At 36.5% G+C, this 18,766-nt stretch overlaps 3 protein-coding genes across 3 annotated transcripts; 1 reads left to right on the top strand and 2 right to left on the bottom strand.

The window, feature by feature from the left end:
• Positions 1 to 1,380: 1,380 nt before the first annotated feature.
• On the top strand, positions 1,381 to 16,698 carry LOC101894268 (uncharacterized). The gene is made up of 4 exons (XM_005183407.4): positions 1,381 to 2,496; positions 2,563 to 2,753; positions 15,333 to 16,419; positions 16,482 to 16,698. Exons 1-4 carry the CDS (start codon positions 1,458 to 1,460, stop codon positions 16,673 to 16,675), a joined length of 2,511 nt encoding a protein of 836 aa, XP_005183464.2. The 5' UTR covers positions 1,381 to 1,457; the 3' UTR covers positions 16,676 to 16,698.
• Positions 5,942 to 7,530, bottom strand: LOC101894433 (uncharacterized). The gene is made up of 2 exons (XM_005183408.4): positions 6,325 to 7,530; positions 5,942 to 6,267 (listed from the first exon to the last, which is right to left on the bottom strand). Exons 1-2 carry the CDS (start codon positions 7,394 to 7,396, stop codon positions 6,074 to 6,076), a joined length of 1,266 nt encoding a protein of 421 aa, XP_005183465.2. The 5' UTR covers positions 7,397 to 7,530; the 3' UTR covers positions 5,942 to 6,073.
• LOC101896121 (uncharacterized) lies at positions 10,222 to 11,859 on the bottom strand. The gene is made up of 2 exons (XM_005183418.4): positions 10,644 to 11,859; positions 10,222 to 10,580 (listed from the first exon to the last, which is right to left on the bottom strand). The coding sequence occupies exons 1-2, from the start codon at positions 11,686 to 11,688 to the stop codon at positions 10,387 to 10,389; spliced, it is 1,239 nt and encodes a 412-aa protein (XP_005183475.2). The 5' UTR covers positions 11,689 to 11,859; the 3' UTR covers positions 10,222 to 10,386.
• Positions 16,699 to 18,766: the final 2,068 nt, after the last annotated feature.

The raw sequence follows: 18,766 nt of genomic DNA, 5'->3' as shown, positions 1-18,766 counted from the left end.
TTTATACTATTTGAAATAAAAAAACATACAAAATAATGTTTTTTTGCTGAAATATCATATGCCGACTACTGGCATTGGAAAATGGTGCCGACTACTGACAAAAAACTACTATTTTGGTAAAAATGCATATTTTGCCAATTTAATAAAAACAAATTCAATTTTTGTTTTTTATTTGGAAAACTAACCAAAATTTGAATCTGAACAACTTTATTTTTTAGCAATTGAAAGATTTCACTCAGAATGTTGAAAGATTGAAAAATCGAAAATCCTAAAAGTGCCGACTACTGGTACACTTACCCTATTAAATTTTAGAATAAGTATGGATTTGTTCGAATTGGTCACTTTTGCCACGAATTATGGTCTTCAAACGGCCAAAACGGTGCACATTTTCAGCTGACCTCGTTGGCAAGTAAACATCATAATTTTGTTTTTTACAAACTGCTGGACAACGAATGTTTCCTCATCGGAGAAAACCAAATTCAGCAGTTCACCACTTTCGGCCAAGCGAAGCAACTCTTTAGCTCTTTTGAGTCTATTTTCTTTCTGTTGCGGTGTAAATTCTTGCACTTTTTGGAATTTCAATGGCTTTAGCCCGACCTTATTGTTCAATATTTGCCGAATTGAATATTGCGATATGATCAGCTCACGAGCAATTTTTCGGCCATTGCGACGGGGGTTTCGATCAAGTCGCCTCTTTACTTTTTGAACCATTTCTGCAGATGTTGCTGTTTTCTTCCGTCCACTTCCTTGACGTCGGGCTACGCTACCAGTATCACCAGTTGGTTGTAGTTTTTTTCATCTCACCCTGTATAAGACAAATTATTTTCTTGAAAATTTTGACCTCTTGAGGGAGTTGACAGAACTCGATGTAAGTTTGATAATAATATTACGATGTGCCAAGTTTGGATAAAATCGGATACTTTCTTGGAGAGTTATCAGGCGCACCAGCCAGACACACGGACGAACGGACATCCCTAAATCGACTCCATATACCATCTGTTGCCCTATAGCTGTGGGTATAAAAATGTTTTTGCTCGAAATGACAGTTCAACTCCACCATCCGGCGAACTAGTAACATGAGTTAAAGCAAAATTTTAATATAAAAATCGGGTTTAAACAAACGATTTTTTTTGATGATTTTTGTTTTTGTAGCCTAAGTTTAAATAGTTTCAAAAATTCAAGTTCCTAAAACGTACTGTCATGAACGGCATTCAAACGAGTTGAATTCTGCCACACATGCCCTCTTTTTTGTGTTATGTCAAACCACTGTGCCTTGTCTAATTCCAGGTGATGATCATTCATCTGGCATGACATTACAAGGCAGAGGGGTTTGATGACATGTTAGAGGCAGCACCCGTTAGATATTTGTATTATCGTAATTTGTGTATTGCTTCAGTACGACTTAAAAGCTACTGGGAAAACGTTTATTCGGATCAAAATAAAATAAATCACAAAAAATGACAACAAATACTGCGGTCATACCATCCTGGGTACGCTCGGAACTTTTCGAAAAAATTCTCACAGAAAATGTTAAAGATTTTCGGCGAATAGAAAATTTCAAAATATGTCCGGCATTGGCACCTGGAGAGAATTATGCCACTGTTATGTTAAAAGTTCATATCAATTGTCTACTGGCAACAGGCCAAATCGAGAAGATCACATTCATGTTGAAGGTTCCACACGATAATGAACTATATCGAAACGAGCTGATAAAATGGGATATGTTTGCCACCGAACACGGAATGTATAGGGAAATTGTACCGGAATTTGAAAATCTCTTTCGGCAGAGAGGTATTGAAGTGCGTTTTGGTGCCACGGCCTACGAATTGCCTGTTAAAGAGGAATATATTCTTTTAGAGGACTTAACACGCCGCGGCTTTCGTAATGTCCAAAGGCAAAATTGTTTAGATGTAGAACATTGTAGAGGAGTTTTGAAGAAGCTGGCACAATTTCATGCCGCCTCTGCTGTTTGGGTGGAACACAATGGACCCTTTCCCAAAATATATCAACCTGGTATGATACGCAAAGAGAGTATGACGTTGTTGAAACCCATGCTAATCAGTAGCTTGGAACATGTCCTCAAAGCTGTGAAACATTTAGAAAATGCCGATAAATATCATGAGAAGTTACAATATTTTGGCGAACATCTGGAAGAGGCTTTATTCCAGCAGGGTGCGAAAAATGAACATGATTTTCTAGTACTCAATCATGGTGACTGTTGGGCCAATAATATAATGTTTCAATACAACCCAACGGGAGAATTGCAGGAAACCTATTTTGTAGATCTACAGCTGCCGGCATATGGAACTCCGGCTCAGGATTTGTTATATTTTCTCATTTCCTCAGCCCAATTGGATTTGAAAGTCAATCATTTTGATGAAATGGTCCGATATTATTACGACAATTTAATAGAAAATTTGAAAATTTTGGAATATGGAAAATCCTTGCCTCGTCTACGTGATTTACATCAAATGTTGCTCAGGGGCAGTATTTGGGGTAGGTCAAGAAATGCCAATACTTAAATTGTTTATCTGAAAATCATATTTCCTCTTTTATTTCCAGGCATTATAGCTTTGCTCGTTACAATGGCCGCGGTCTTGTGCGAATCGACCAATGAAGCTTCCATTGATAATTTAACTAATGATACGCCAGAGAGCCAAAAATTCAAAGAGCTACTCTATACCAATGAACGTTTTCTCCAACACTTGAATGCCGTCCTCCCTTGGCTATTCGACAGAGGGGCATTTGATATTTGACATCGTTCAAGTGTTTGGCAAATAAATGGCAATAATTAAGTAATTTTGCTAGAGAAATGTTGTTATTAAATATATAATTATCAGAGCGTTCGGAGTGATGGTAATATAAGTGTATCACGCCATTAAAATATTAATCAAAATAAATGTTTAAATAATTAAAAATATTAAAGGGGACAATGACATTTTTTATTCCCATCACCATATATAGTACGGAGGGTTACAGGGTGTAAAAGGACGAGAAAAGAATACGACCGAATGGTTTGGCTGTTGATTCAGTTCTGATTTTATTTCTATAATATGTTCCTTACGTACTACTGAAACTAATCTAACTTAAGCTAGTCGCAGCCACAAAATTATTCTTTTCTATTCTAATACTGAATGGAGAACATTGCAGGGCTGCTTGTCATTTCATTCAAATGGTCTTGTGCATCTACTGAGCGCATTGATATCTGTGTGTGTGGGTCATAGCCTTTATTATCTCACACATTATCGTATGCGTCAGCGCACAAGATCACCGAATTTTTCACTGTGGTGTCTTATGGCGGCTGGGAAACATGTAATTTTAGAATATTTATTGTTTATTGCTAGATTTTCCCAGCGCCTTAACCGCACTCAAAAATATGTACAAAGTATTTTGTACACAGGGTGAGATGAAAAAACTGCAACCAACTTCAGACTGCTGTCATTTCTGAGCCACTCGTCCGACAGCTGTTAAAATTATTCCAGTGACAGCTCATTATATTGTTTACAAGCGTTCAAAAGCATTTTGGTGAAAATTTTCCAGAAAAAAGTTAATACTAATGAGATTCATGCGGGATATTGTGATTTCTTTATATTTGGCTGGAAAACCACAAGTGGCTATAGTTAGAGCACTCCAGCATTTAAATGTAAATAAATCTTTTGTGTCTCGTACCATTGCTCGTTACCGTGATACTGGTAGCGTAGCCCGACGTCAAGGACGTGGATGGAAGAAAACAGCAACATCAGCAGAAATGGTTCGAAAAATAAAGAAACGACCTGATCGAAACCCGCGTCACAGAGGCCGAAAAATGGAACGTGAGCTGAACATATCGCAATATTCCATTAGCAAATATTGAAAAATGAGCTCGGGTTAAATCCATTGAAATTCCAAAATATTCTTTGTCCAGCAGTTTGTAAACAAATAATATGACCGTGTTTACTTGCCAAAGAGGTCAGCTGAAAAAGCGCCGGCCATGGTGATGGTGTGGGCCGCCATAACAGCTGAGGGTCTCTCGCCGCTCATATTATTCGACCGTGGCATCAGAATAAATGCCGAATATTATCATGAAAATATTCTGAAGGGTGTATTAAAGCCTTGGGCACGCAAACATTTTGGCCCTAGACCTTGGACATTCCAACAGGACTCAGCACCATCGCACTCAGCACGCGCCATCCAAGAATGGTTACAAAATGAGGTTCCTCGCTTCATTTCCAGAGCACAATGGCCACCAAAATCTCGGTATAACAATCGGTTCGACTATTGTGTCTGGAGTATTTTGGAAAGCAAGGTTGGCACTAAAAAATACCAAAGTGTCGATCACCCTAAGCAAGCGCTTCGCCGGATATGGGTCAAAATACCACAGAGCAACATTCGAGCAGCGTGTGACGGTTTCATTGGCCGTTTGAAGGCCATACTTCGTGCCAAAGGTGACCTATTCGAACAAATCTAAACTTATTCTAAAATTTTATGCTATTTCTAATATTTTTTGCTTTTTAACTCTCCACCATACTATGGAGGGTATATTAACTTTGTCATTCCGTTTGTAACTCCTCGAAATACTCACGTCAGACCCAACAAAGTATATATATTCTTGATCAGCGTAAAATTCTAAGTCGATTTAGCGATGTCCGTCTGTTTGTTGTAATCACGCTATCTTTCGAATGAATTGAGATAGATGGCTAAAATTTTGCACACATGTAGGAACCAGTAGGCAGGTTAAGTTCGTAAATGGGCCATGTAGGTCCACATTTTCATATAGCCTCCATATAAAGGTACCACCCGATATTCGGTATTTTCATGATTTTAGCGACATTATTCAGAGGAATTGTTTCGAATTTGGTATTTGAAGTTCGAAATGGATATTACACCCTAAGAAAGAAAATTGTCTGTGTAAGTCCACGTCTTCGCATAGCTCCCATATAACGGCACCTCCCGATATTCTGTATTTTTATGATTTTAGCGATATTATTCACCGGAATTGCTTCAAATTTGGTATTTAAAGTTGGAAATGGATTCTACACAGACATAAAATTGTCTGCGCAAGTCCACGTCTTCGTATAGCCCCCATATAACGGTACCTCCCTATATCCGGTATTTTGATGATTTTATCGTCATTATTCACCAGACTTGTTTCAAGTTACGTGTTTGGAGTTCGTTATGAGGACTACAGTCTGTGACAAAAAATTGTCTATGCAGGTCCAGGTCTTCGTATAGGCCCCATATATCAGTACCTTCAGATATTCGGTATTTTGACGATTTTAGGTACAATACCCATCGAAATTGTTTGAGATGTTGTATTTGAAGTTCGTAATGGATGCTACAGCCTGTGACAGAAAATTGTCTATGCTGATCCAGGTCTTCGCACAGCTCCAATTTAACGGCACCTCCTTATATACTCGGATTTGGACAATTTTTGGAACAATATTCACCGAAATTATTTGAAATATCGTATTTATAGTTCCTAATAGGTACTACAGCCTGTGACAGAACAATGCCTCCCTATATTCGGTATTTTTATGGATTTTTTTCTAGTTTCGTAGTTGAATATTGTAATGGCTTATGACAAAATTTGCATGTCTTCATATAGACCCAAATATTACGGCTATATTCAGTATTTTTAAAAGAAATTTTAACGGATTTTTTTTAAATTTCCGAATTCTTTTCAAATGGTGGAGGCTATTCAAAGAACTTAGTGCTCGTTTACTTGTTATTAAAACAATTTAGAACATTTTCAGTGATTCAATACGGGGTTGGATGTGACCCTGGACCTTCTCCAGGTGTTATATATGTAAATGAACTGAAGACGGCGAGATATAAATCAAGTTCTCCATCATTCTTATCGGACATATTTTCAATTGAAATCTCAAGAGGCATATCAAATTGCACTTAACACGCCTTCTCTCATTATCTATGCTTACTCTATATGCAATGAAAATACCTCGTCTTTCCATTTATTCTATATCTGATATACCTCAGAGGTATCCACTGTGAATATAACAGACCTGAACCTTTTAAGTGTGGTCTTTATTGCTACAAATATTTTCAATTCATTTTATTAAGACAATAATTTATACCATCATGATTCGAAGGCGCCCCTTCGGTAAAGCCACGGCAACAGCACCTCCAAATGCTTCATATATCTTTCATTTGAATAAAGCATCTCCTTAAACTTTTCCGATTCTTCTGAATCGCCAACAAAATTTTCTATATTTGCCACCTCGGTAGGGTCACATAGAACAGCGGACATGATGCAGCAAGTTGTGACAACGCCTACAAGGAAAATATACCAATTTTATAAGTATTTCGAAACATATTAGTCAAACTTACCCCACAGTCCATATCTAATCAACGACCCATGTATATCTCTCAAATTTGGCAGCGGTTTAGAGTAATCCAACAATTTGAGGTTTTCAATTAAATTTTCATAATAATGATGAATCAATTCATCAAAATGATTAACTTTCAAATCAACTTGTGTTGATGACAAAATGAAATAGAGTAAATCCTGGGCAACGGTGCCGTATCGTGGCATTTGTAAATCCACAAAATAAGTTTCCAACGGTTGGTTCTTTCCATCGCTATTACCGTCATCGTATTGAAACATAATATTGTTACACCAAAAATCTCCATGATTCAAGGCCAGAAATTCATCGCTATTCCTCTGCGGAATTAGCTGGGAAAATACCGCATCCGTTAAATGTCCGAACAGAGTCTCCATTTGTCCATAGTACTCTTCATGATTGGGTAGTTTTCTGGCAGCAGCCAAAACATGTTTGAGAGTACCGCTAAACATTTGATCGCAAATTTCTCGCGAATCCTCAGTGAGAAAACCATGTAAATACTGCTCATCGTAGGGACCCTTTTCCACAACTCGTACAGCTGAGGCTGCATGCCATTGGGCGAGCTTTCGTAGAACACATTTTGCATGCACCATATCTAAACAATTTTGTCTCTTAACATTTCGAAATCCCTTTTCCGCCAAATCTTCCAGAAGTATGTACTCCTGATCTACCGGTAATTTAAAGTATTTCGCCCCGAAATGTACCTCCACATCCTTCTTCTTATACATCTCTTCTAGCTCCGGCACAATATCGCGATACATACCAGCCTCCTTTTTAAACATTTCCCATTTGGACATTTGTTCGCGATATATTTTATTATCCAGTGCGACCTTCATCATAAAGCTTTTGTTTTTGTAACTATCATCTGGCAACAGAACTTTAGTGCGAACCCTCAACATTAGGGTGGCAAAATTTTCTCCTGGTCCCAAAGCATTTGCAACTTGAAAGTTTTCAATTGATTTGTAGTTTCCAACGGCTTCGCGTAAAACATTTTCAAACAGTTTCGAATTGATCCATGATGGAATGTTGTTGTTGTCGTTGTTATTTTGATTTGCCATTTGTTTGAAAACAAGCTAATAGCTTTGGAACGACACAGTTCTGTAGTTGTTTACGGAAGAGTATTGGTCACGATACTGAGACTATCTATAAAACGATGTGAATAGCTTAGCTATACTGTGATGAAATACTAAACAAATGTATACGTTGAAAAAGTTTTTAACAATGCTCTCCATTCTAAATGTTATCAATCCAGGGTTGCCAGCCTAATATTTAAAAAATATTTGTTTGATTCTCAGCGCAGGTAGAGGCTTGATTTGCCTTAATAAATCTTTGGATAATTAATTTAATACTTGTTATATACATATATGATATATTATATACATATGATCTTTGCTAGTAGTTTTAATCATTTTTATTTTATTGCGTTTATCTTCATTCTATGTGAGCTCATACACAATACCTATAAAATCTCCAAGTACAGAAATTAATAAAATCTGACTGTACGATACCCTACACCACTATGTATATTTTGAAGAGCTATCAGTAACAAATAAACGTTTATTTTGAGAATTTTTTTTATTTTTTAGATCGGATGAAACATACATATATTAACTATATCAATGGAGATCAGACGTTAAGTCGTTACAAACAAAAGCACACAGTCAATATAACATGTACACACATCATGGTGCATGATATAAAGAAAGAAAACTAATATTCAGTTTTGAAGAAATAATTAAAAATAAAGAAATCGTCTTAAATCGACGAATTCTAATCTTGTGCTGGATTTTTTCATATAAAAACAATTAAAAAAGATGTAAGTTCAACCGGACTGAACTTTGAATACCATCCACCATTTGCAACGAATTTTTGCAATTAAAAAAAAAAAAAAAGAAAATCGGTTAAAAATTCTGTTAAAATCTTAAAAATACCGAATGTAGCCGTTATACTAGGGTCTATACGACGATGTTGACCTGTATAGTTAACTTTTGTCATAAGCTATTACAATACTCAAATGCGAAACATGAACAAGTTAAAAAGCAGTAATTTCGGCGAGGCCAAACTTTGAATACTCTCCACCATTTAGAACGAATTTGGAAATTTTAAAAAATAAAATCCTTAAAAAATTCTGTTGAATTTTAAAAATACCGAATATTGCCGTTATATTGGGGTCTATACGACGTGGACCTACATAGACATTGTTTGCCATTAGCCATTACCATATTCAAATTCGAAACTTGAAATAAACGGTGAATAATGTGGCTAAAATCATCAAAATATCGTATATAGGGAGGTACCATTATATGGGAGCTGTGCGAAGACTTGGACCAGGATAGACAAATTTCTGTCACAGGCTATAGCATCCACTACTAACGTCAAATACGACATCTCAAACAATTTCGGTGGGTATTGTACCTAAACTCGTCAAAATGCCGAATATAGGGAGGTAATGATATATAGGGCCTACACGAAGACCTGGACCTGCATACACATTTTTCTGTCACAGACTTTAGTTCCCATTACGAACTCTAAATACGTTATTTGAAACAATTCCGGTGAATAATGGCGCTAACATCATCAAAATATCGTATATAGGGAGGTACCGTTATATGGGGGCTATACGAAGGCCTGGACCTTAGAATTTTACGCTGATCAAGAATATATATACTTTGTTGGGTCTGACTTGAGTATTTCGAGGAGTTACAAACGGAATGTCAAAGTTAATATATCCTCCATAGTATGATGGAGGGTATAAAAAATCGGTTAATAATGTAGCCAAAATCATCAAAATACCGAATATAGTGAGGTACCGTTATATGGGGGGCTATACGAAGGCGTGGAACTGTACAGATAATTTTCTGTCATTGGCTGTAGTATCCATTATGAACTTCAAATAAATCACCAAAATACCGAAATAGGGAGGTACCATTATACAGGGTAAGATAAAAAACTGCAACAAAGTCAAACGACATAATTTTTATACCCTGTACCATAGCAATGTCCGTCCGTCTGTGGAAATTACTCTAGCTTCGAACAAATTGAAGTAGTTTGATAAAATTTTACTCAAATGTATATTATGTCTGCAGGACTTTTGGTATGGAAAATGGGCCATGTAGGTCATGTTTTGGTATAGCCCCAATATAATGGTACCCCCGATATTCGGTACCTCCCGATATTCGGTAATTTGATGATTTTAGCTACGTTGTTACCGATCTTTTTAAGTTTTGCATTTGAATATTGTAATGGCTTATGACAAATGTTACCTATGCAGGTCCATGTGGTCGTATAGACCCTAATATAACAGCTACATTCGGCATTCTTAAGATTTTAATTGAATTTTTCGAAATTCGTTCCAAATGGTGGAGGGTATTCAAAGTTCGGCCCGGCCGTCTGCAGGATTTTTGGTATTGAAAATGGGCTATGTAGGTCCACGTCTTCGTATAGCCCCCATATAACGTTACCCCCATATTCGGTACTTGGATGATTTTAGCGACATTATTTTCCGGAATTGTTTCAAATTTGGTATTTTAAGTTCGTAATGGATACTGCAGCATATGGCAGAAAATTGTCTGTGCAGGTCCACGTATTGTACCTTCCTATATTCGTTAGTTTATTTATTTAACTACATTATAAACAGATTTGTTAAGCATTTGAATATTATAACAGCTTATGACAAAAGTTGCCTATGCAGGTCCAGGTCGTCGTATAGACCCTAATATACGGCTACATTCGGTATTTTTAAAATTTTAACAGAATTTTTAATTGATTTTATTTTCTTTGAAAATTGCCAAATTTGTGGAGGGTATTTAAAGTGCGGCCCCGCCGAACATACAACTTTCTTATTTGTTATTATTTTATTTTATCCTATGTAATTGTTTTTGTAAACTAAATTTAAAATTGTTAAAAAAATTATTTCGTGAAAATTTGTAGCAAACATCTAAATGAGTTTCACAAATATATGGTGAGTATGAGCACAAATATTATTTATATTACAAAGATTTCTAAATGAACAATTATATTTGTAATTACACTTCTTTATAGTTCACATTCAAGGGTCTAAAACACCTCTGTTATGTAGCCAGGGTAAAATTATTTCCAAATGTTTTAGATAACGGTCATTAAAATACAACAGCTGTTTAAATTTATCTCCATCTTCGGAATTTCCAATAAAATTTTCCATGCTGGCAACATCGGTGGGATCACACAAGACACCGGACATAATGCAACACATGGTAAGGAGGGCTACAATATTCGAAACATTCCATTAAAAATCGATAATAGAAAATGTAACACATTCGAACTTACCCCAAACACTTTGTTTCAGCAGGGACTGATGGATACCCCTCAAAGTTGGCATTGGCTTAGAATATTCCAAAATTTTCAAATGTTCAATTAATTGTTCATGATAATAACGAATCAGCTCATCAAAACAATTAACTTTTATTTCCAACTTGGTTGAGGACAGCAGAAAATAATACAAATCCTGGGCCACCGAACCGTAGCGAGGCATTTGATAGTCCACGAAATAGGTTTCTTGCAACTGATTTTCCTCATTGTATTGAAACATGATGTTGTTACACCAAAAATCTCCATGATTGAGGACTTTAAATTCTCCATCATGCGGATTTTCAATTATTTCTTCGGTGAGATATTGATTTAAATTTCTTAACTTATTTTCAAATTTTCCATAATACTCCTCGTGATGGGGTAGTTTACGTATGACAGCCAAGATATAGGGTATCATACCATCAAACACATCCTCGGTGGATTTCATGTAGCTGCCATTAAAGAAGCCATCCATATAGATTTTGTCATAGCTTCCCCTCTCGGCCACCCTTACAGCGGAGGCGGCATGCCACTGAGCTAACTTTTTGAGAACAGCCTTGGCATGCTCTTTATCCAAACCATTCTGACGTTTGACATTACGAAAACCACTTGTTGAAAGATCTTCCAAGAGAAGATATTCTTCATTAGCAACAGGTAAGTTATACAGCTTGGCACCGAAACGTATATTAACACCTTTATTCCGATAGAATTCCTCAAACTCTGGCACCACATCACGATACATGCCCAATTCGGTCTTAAAGAGTTCTAATTTTGACATTTGCTCACGATACATTTGACTGTCCCGAGCTATTTTTAGCATAAATGTTTGTTCTCTACTGGAATCATCTGGAAGCACCAGCTCCAGTTTCACCCTCAGCATTATGGTGGCATAATTCTCGCCCGGTCCTAGAGCGTTACAAACCACAAAATTTTGAATTCTTTTATAATCTCCTACAGCCTCTTTGATGACATTTTCAAATAATTCCGCTTTAATCCATGCTGGCAATTTATTCGGGATATCCATTGTCTTTTTATTGAAACGGAGAAAAATAATGCACCTCTAAACTATTGCAATTAGCGATTAATACTGAAAACCACATAAGGTTATTGAAGTATTAACTATTTTGTTTTTAGAATAGCTGAATAAAATTACAGCCGGTTTTCATGACTGCATTCAGCAGTAATTCTCACAATAATTCATTGCATCTACACAGCTTTGCTGTGGAGATCGCCAACAGATACATACTTTAATTAATTCCAAATCGTGTCAAATGGTGGAAGTAACTTATGTAAAAAACAATATTTCAAGAGCATAGAGAGATATATAATTATTAGGGTGGGTCAATATGTATGAAGTATAAGCAGGTAAAACAGCAGGTAAGTTCGGCCGGACCGAACTTTTAATTCTCTCCACTATTTGGAAGGACCTTGAACATTTCAAAAAAAAAAAAAAAAAATCCGGAAACTACAACTTAAATGAAAACTATTGTATGGAGACTTTAGGAAGACGTGGACCTGCACAGACAATTTTCTGTCTTAGGCTGTACTATCCATTAAGAATTTCAAATGCCAAATTTGAACCAATTCCGATGAATAACGTCGCTAAAATCATCAAAATATAAAATGTGAACCTACATACGAATTTTTTGTCATAGGCTGTAGTACCCATTAAAAACTTTAATTTAATACCGAATATTGGGAGCTACCGTTATATGGAGATTATACGAAGACGTAAACCTGTATACAAAATTTTTCCGGTAAAAAATGTCGTTGAAATCATGAAAATATCGAATATCGGGAGGTACCGTTATATGGAAGCTATATGAAAACGTGCACCGACGTGGCTCATTTACGAACTTAACCTGCCTACTGGTTAATCAACTTCAGACTGCTGTAATTTCTAAGACACTCGTTCGACAGCTGTTACAATTATTCCAGTGACAGCTCATTATATTGTTTACAAGCGTAAAAAAACATTTTGGTGAGGATTTTCCAGAAAAAAAGTTATTCATGATGGAATTCAAGCGTGATAGTGTGATTTCTTTATATTTATTTGACTGGAAACCACAAGTGGGTATCGTTAGAGCACTCCAGCATTAAAATGTGAATAAATCTTTTGTGTCTCGTACCATCGCTTGTACCTTGATACTTGTAGCGTAGCCCGACGTCAAGGAAGTGGACGGAAGAAAATAGCATCAAACAACATCAGCAAAAATGGTTCGAAGAGAAAACATTCGTTGTCCAGCAGTTTAAAACAAACAAAACGATCCTGCTTACTTGGCAAAGAGGTCAGCTGAAACTGTGCACCTTCGGTTGGCCAACAGAACACAAGGTGTGGGCCGCCATAACGACCGTGACATCAAAATAAATGCCGAATATTATCGCGAAATTATTCTGGAGGGTGCATTAAAGCCTTAGGCACGCAAATTTTTTTTCCGCAGACCTTGCACATTCCAACAGGACTCAGCACGCGCCACTCAAAAATGGTTGCAAAATGAGGATCCTCGCTTCATTTCCAGCATCACCATTGATGCTGGATGATCATTTCATTGATCGCCAAAATCTCCGGATACTAATCTCTTGGACTACTGTGTCTGGAGTATTTTGGAAAGAAAGGTTGGCACTAAAAAATACCAATGTGTTGAACAACTCAAGCAAGCGCTTCGCCGGGGAAGGGGCCAAATACCGCAGAGCAACATTAGGCAGCGTGTGATGGTTTCATTGGCCGTTTGAAGGTCATAATTCGTGCCAAAGGCGATCAATTCCAACAAATCTAAACTTATTCTACAATTTGATGCTATTTCCGACATTTGTTGTTGTTACTCAAGAAAAATTAAAAAAAACCAGTAAAAAAAGCTGTAAGTTCGGCCGGCCCGAACTTTGAATATTTGGTACAGATTTGGCAATTCTGTTAAAAATTCTGTTAAAATCTTAAAAATACCGAATGTAGCCGTATATTAGGGTCTGTACGACGACATGGACCTGCATATGCAACTTTTGTTGCAAGTTATTACAACATTCAAATGCGAAACTTGAAAAAATCTGTTTATAATGTAGCTAAAATCATCAAAATTCGGAATATAAGGAGGAACCATGGGAGTTGTAAAACGTGGACCATATGGGGGCTATACGAACAAGTGGACCTACATGGCCCATTTTCTGTTTTATGCTGTAGTATCTATTACGAACTTCAAATACCAAATTTGAAACAATTCTGGTAAATAATGTCGCTAAAATCATCAGAATATCGAATATCGGAGGGTGGGTACCGTTATATGGGGGCTATTAGAAGACGTGGACCTACATGGTCCACTCACTTCCAAAAGTCCTGCAGACATAATACACATTTGAGTACTTCATTTCGTTCGGAGGCTAGAGTGATTTCCACAGACGGACACACGGATAGACGGGCAGACGGACGGACATTGATAAATCGACATAGAATTTCATGCTGATCAAGAATATATATACTTTGTGGGGTCTAAAATGTATATTTCGAGGTGTTACAAACGGAATGACAAACTAAATATATCCTCCATACTATGGTGGAGGGTATAAAAATGTAAAAATTATGGCGTTTGACTTTGTTGCAGTGTTTTTTATCTCACCCTGTATATGTACCAGATTTGGGATATATCGACTACTCCATTCACCCTTACATTAAAAATTTGATAAGTTTTGGGAAAATAGGAAATGTGTGTGAGGTACCAGATATAGTGGACCGAAGTATTCGACTTCATACAATACTTAAAACAGTATTGAGACGAGCATCTAATAATAATTCAAAATTATGACCCTTTACATGGGAGGTACATTGGGTAGTAAACCGAAATTGTCCATTCTCGCACCTGACACTGATACAAATATTGGGATTTCCAAAATTTGAACAAAATTGGATGATCCGTTCCTGTTGTATACGGAAAATTATTTTCTGTAAAAAAGGAAATATATTGCCCATCTCCAAAATCGATTCAAATTTGACATTAAATAACTCCGTTATATGGGGACTACAACCAAACGGGAACTTACATAACCAAATGTCTGCTGCAGCGGTTGATATATAGATAATATTCCGCCGCTAGAGGTAGAACCCATTACGAACTCTAAGTACCGAATTTAAAACAATACCATTAGAAAATGTGGTTCTAGTCGTAAAAATAGCGAATATCGGGAGGTATCGCTATGTGGAGGTTATAAATACTTGACTTACCTACTGACAAACTAAGTTTTTGCGCAAAATTTATACTTTCGATCTCAATTCCATCAACCGTAAGCATGATTATAAAACAGACTGATAGACATTGCTAAAAGGATTCAGAATTAAAAGCTGATCAAAAATATATATGGAGAATGGCAATTTTTATATAACATCCATCCATAATATCATGGGAGGTATACAAATTATAAAAAAAATGTCAGGTCTAGAGTTACAGAAATAATCATAATCTCTATGTGGCGAATGTTTAAATTTATTTTTAAAATTGTGTACGTTTTAATGCTACTTAAAATCTCTTAAAAAGCTTTAATGAGAACTGCTTTCAGCATTTCACAATACTCGAGTGCACTCATTAAAGTAAAAGCTCTCTTATTTGTAAATAATTGTTTGTCTACATTCAGAACTTTCAGTGCAGCTTTTTTATCGCTTTTAGTTGTTAACTGATTTGTGAGTATTGGCCAGCATTGTTAAGAACTTCAGTTTTGCTGACAGTTGTTATTTACCCGACCACAATGTCTGCTGCAAACATTCCACAGTGGATAGAAGCTAAACTCTTCGAAAAGGTTTTATATGAATGTGGAAAAAATGTTAAGGAAATCTACAACTTTCTAGTGTTTCCTGCCTTGGCACCTGGTGAAAATTATGCATCCACAATGTTAAAGGTGCGCATGGATTTAAAACTCGAAAATGGCTGCGACGATAGCCAAAGTTTCATGTTAAAGGTGCCAAATAAAAATCAACATTTACAAGACCAATGGGATGCATGGCAGCTCTTTGAAACCGAAACACAAATGTATGCAGAAATTATTCCCCGTTTTGAGGAGGCTTATCGGAATGTGGGCGTGGAAGTTCGATTTGGTGCGGAATCGTATAAATTGAATGTGAAAGAAAGATATATCTTACTGGAGGACTTATCGCGAAAAGGTTTTAAGACCCTCAAACGACAAAATGGTCTCGATATGGAACACTGTAAGAGTGTCTTACGAAAAATGGCACAGTGGCATGCTGCATCGGCTGTCTGTAAAGACCTTCATCCAATCATGTCCACCAAGAGAGGAGTATTAAATGAAAATGCCAAAGAATTATTGGATAAAATGTTTAACGATGCCTTTAAAAATACTCTGAAAACAATAAAGAAATTACCTCACTACGAGGAGTATTATGGGAAATTGGAAAATTTAAGTCAGGATTTTTCTGAAAAAATACGTTGCATATATCGGGTGGATAACAAGGAGTTTAATGTCTTGAACCATGGCGACTGTTGGTCTAACAATATCATGTTCCACTATGATGCCGAGGGTAGTTTGAGCTCGACCTATTTTGTGGATTTCCAAGTAACAATCTATGGTTCACCGGCATTGGATTTATATTATTTTATATTCTCCTCTGCCAAACTGGAATTAAAAGTAAAGCATTTCGATGAAATGATTCAATATTACCATGAGAATTTAGTTGAGAATTTAGCATTGCTGAAATATGAAGAAGAACTACCCTCCCTGAAGAAAATTCATCAAATGTTATTGACATATGGAATTTTAGGTTTGTATCCGATTTAATTTTAATTAACATTTTATTATTTTATAATTTTGAAAAATTTTTAGGTATCTTCACGTGCAGCACTATCATGGCGGGAGTGTTGTGTGAACCCACCGATTTAGCCAATATTGATCATTTGACTGGCGAATCTGCAGCTGCAGAAGAATTTAAAAACTTAATGTTTTCAAATGAGAGATTTGTGAAACATTTAAGCGTGATTGTACCATGGCTGAATGCAAGAGGTGCATTTGAGTACTGAAATTCTATCAAATAAAATCATTACTAGTCTTGACAAACTCGGCTTTAATTTGGTTAATGTAGTATATTCTTAATTATAAGTTTAGGAAAAGGCTTATATTTCATCTCGCAGAGCCCTTTACATCCTTCACAGAAAAAAAGAAAAAGTCAAAAGTCGGGCGGGGCCGACTATATGCTCCGTAATAAAAAAAGCTCCCGAAATAAAATAATTTATTTGAAGTAGATCATACCACCTATCAACCTTTGGCATTAGAGCACTTATAATTTGGTTTCAGGGGGAACTTATATGTGGGAGGCATATCCAATTCTGAATCGATTTTCACTAAATTTGACGGAAACATTTTATTCTTGTATACCAAATAACATTGCTGTAGAGAGCATGATATCACTTAGAGAAGGACTATGTAAACAAGTAAAAAAGCTGTAAGTTCAACCAGCCAAATTTGGCAATTTAAAAAAAAATCCGTTAAAAATTCTGTTTAAATCTTAAAAATACCGAATGAAGCCGTATATTAGGGTCCACACGACGACGTGGACCTGCATAGGCAACTTTTGTCATAAGCTATTACAATATCAAATGCGAAACTTGAAAAAAAATCTGTTCATAATGTAGCTAATATCATCAAAATACCGAATATAGGGAGGTACCATTGGGGTTATAAAATGTAGACCTGCACAGACTATTTTCTGGCATAGGCTGTAGTATCTATTACGAACTTCATATACCAAATTCGAAACAATTCCGGTAAATTATGTCGTTTAAATCACCAAAATATCGAATAACGGAGGGTGCCGTTATATGGGGACTATAAGAAGACGTGGGCCTGCACAGATAATTTTCTGTCATAGGCTGTAGTATCCATTACGAACTTCTAATACCAATTTTGAAACATTTTCCGTAAATAATGTCGCTTAAATCACCAAAATACCGAAAATAGGGAGGTACCATTGTATGGGGGCTATACGTGGACCTAAATGGCCCATTTTCAATACCAGACATTTCTTGCAGACATAACATATATTTGAGTAAATTTTTATCAACTTACTTCATTTCGTTCGGAAGGTAGAGTGATGATGCCACAGACGGGCATCGCTAAACCGACATAGAATTTTATGCTGATCAATAATATATATTTCTGGGGTCTAAAATATATATTTCGAGGTGTTACAAACGGAATGACAAACTTAATCCTCGATACAAATGGCTGAGATAAAAAATCAAAGTCAAACGAAATAATTTTTACATTTTTTTTTAAATATTTTTAAATGAACGCAAAAAATGTCGGAAAAAGCATCATTTTTTAGAATAAGTTTAGATTTGTTCGAATTGGTCACCTTTTCACGAATTATGGCCTTCAAACGGCCAATGAAACCGACACACACTGCCTGAATGTTGCTCTGCCGTAGTTTGGCCCAAGCGCTTGTTTGAAGTGATTGATACTTTGGTATTTTTTAGTGCCAACCTTGCTTTCCAAAACACTCCAGACACAATAGTCTAATGGATTGGTATCCGGAGATTTTGGTGACCATTGTGCGCTGGAAATGAAGCGAGGAACCTCATTTTGTAAACATTCATGGGTGGCGCGTGCTGAGTCCTCTTGGAATGTCCAAGGTCTGCGGCCAAACTGCGGCCCACAACATCACCATTACCGGCGCTTGAGTTCTGGTGGGCAAACGAAGATGCACATTTTCAGCTGACCTCTTTGGCAAGTAGACACGATCATTTTGTTTGTTTACAAACTGCTGGACAAAGAATGTTTTCTCATCGAAGAAAACCAAATTCGGCACTTCACAACTTTTGCTCTTTTGAGTCTATTTTCTTTCAGTTGCGTTATAAGTTCTTGCACTGTTTGGAATTTCAATGGCTTTACCCCGAGTTCATTTTTCCAACATTTGCTGAATATAATATTATGTTATAATATGTTCAGCTCACGAGCCATTTTTCGGCCACTGCGACGCGGGTTTCGATCAAGTCGCTTCTTTACTTTTCGAACCATTTCTGCTGTTTTCTTTCACGGTAACGAGCAATGGAACGAGATACAAAAGATTTATTAACATTTAACTATAGCCACTTGTGGTTTTCCAGCCAAAA

This window comes from Musca domestica, unplaced genomic scaffold (assembly GCF_030504385.1).
Source record: "Musca domestica strain aabys unplaced genomic scaffold, Musca_domestica.polishedcontigs.V.1.1 39, whole genome shotgun sequence".
NCBI lineage: Eukaryota > Metazoa > Arthropoda > Insecta > Diptera > Muscidae > Musca > Musca domestica.
This window is presented reverse-complemented; position numbering and strand designations above follow the sequence as displayed.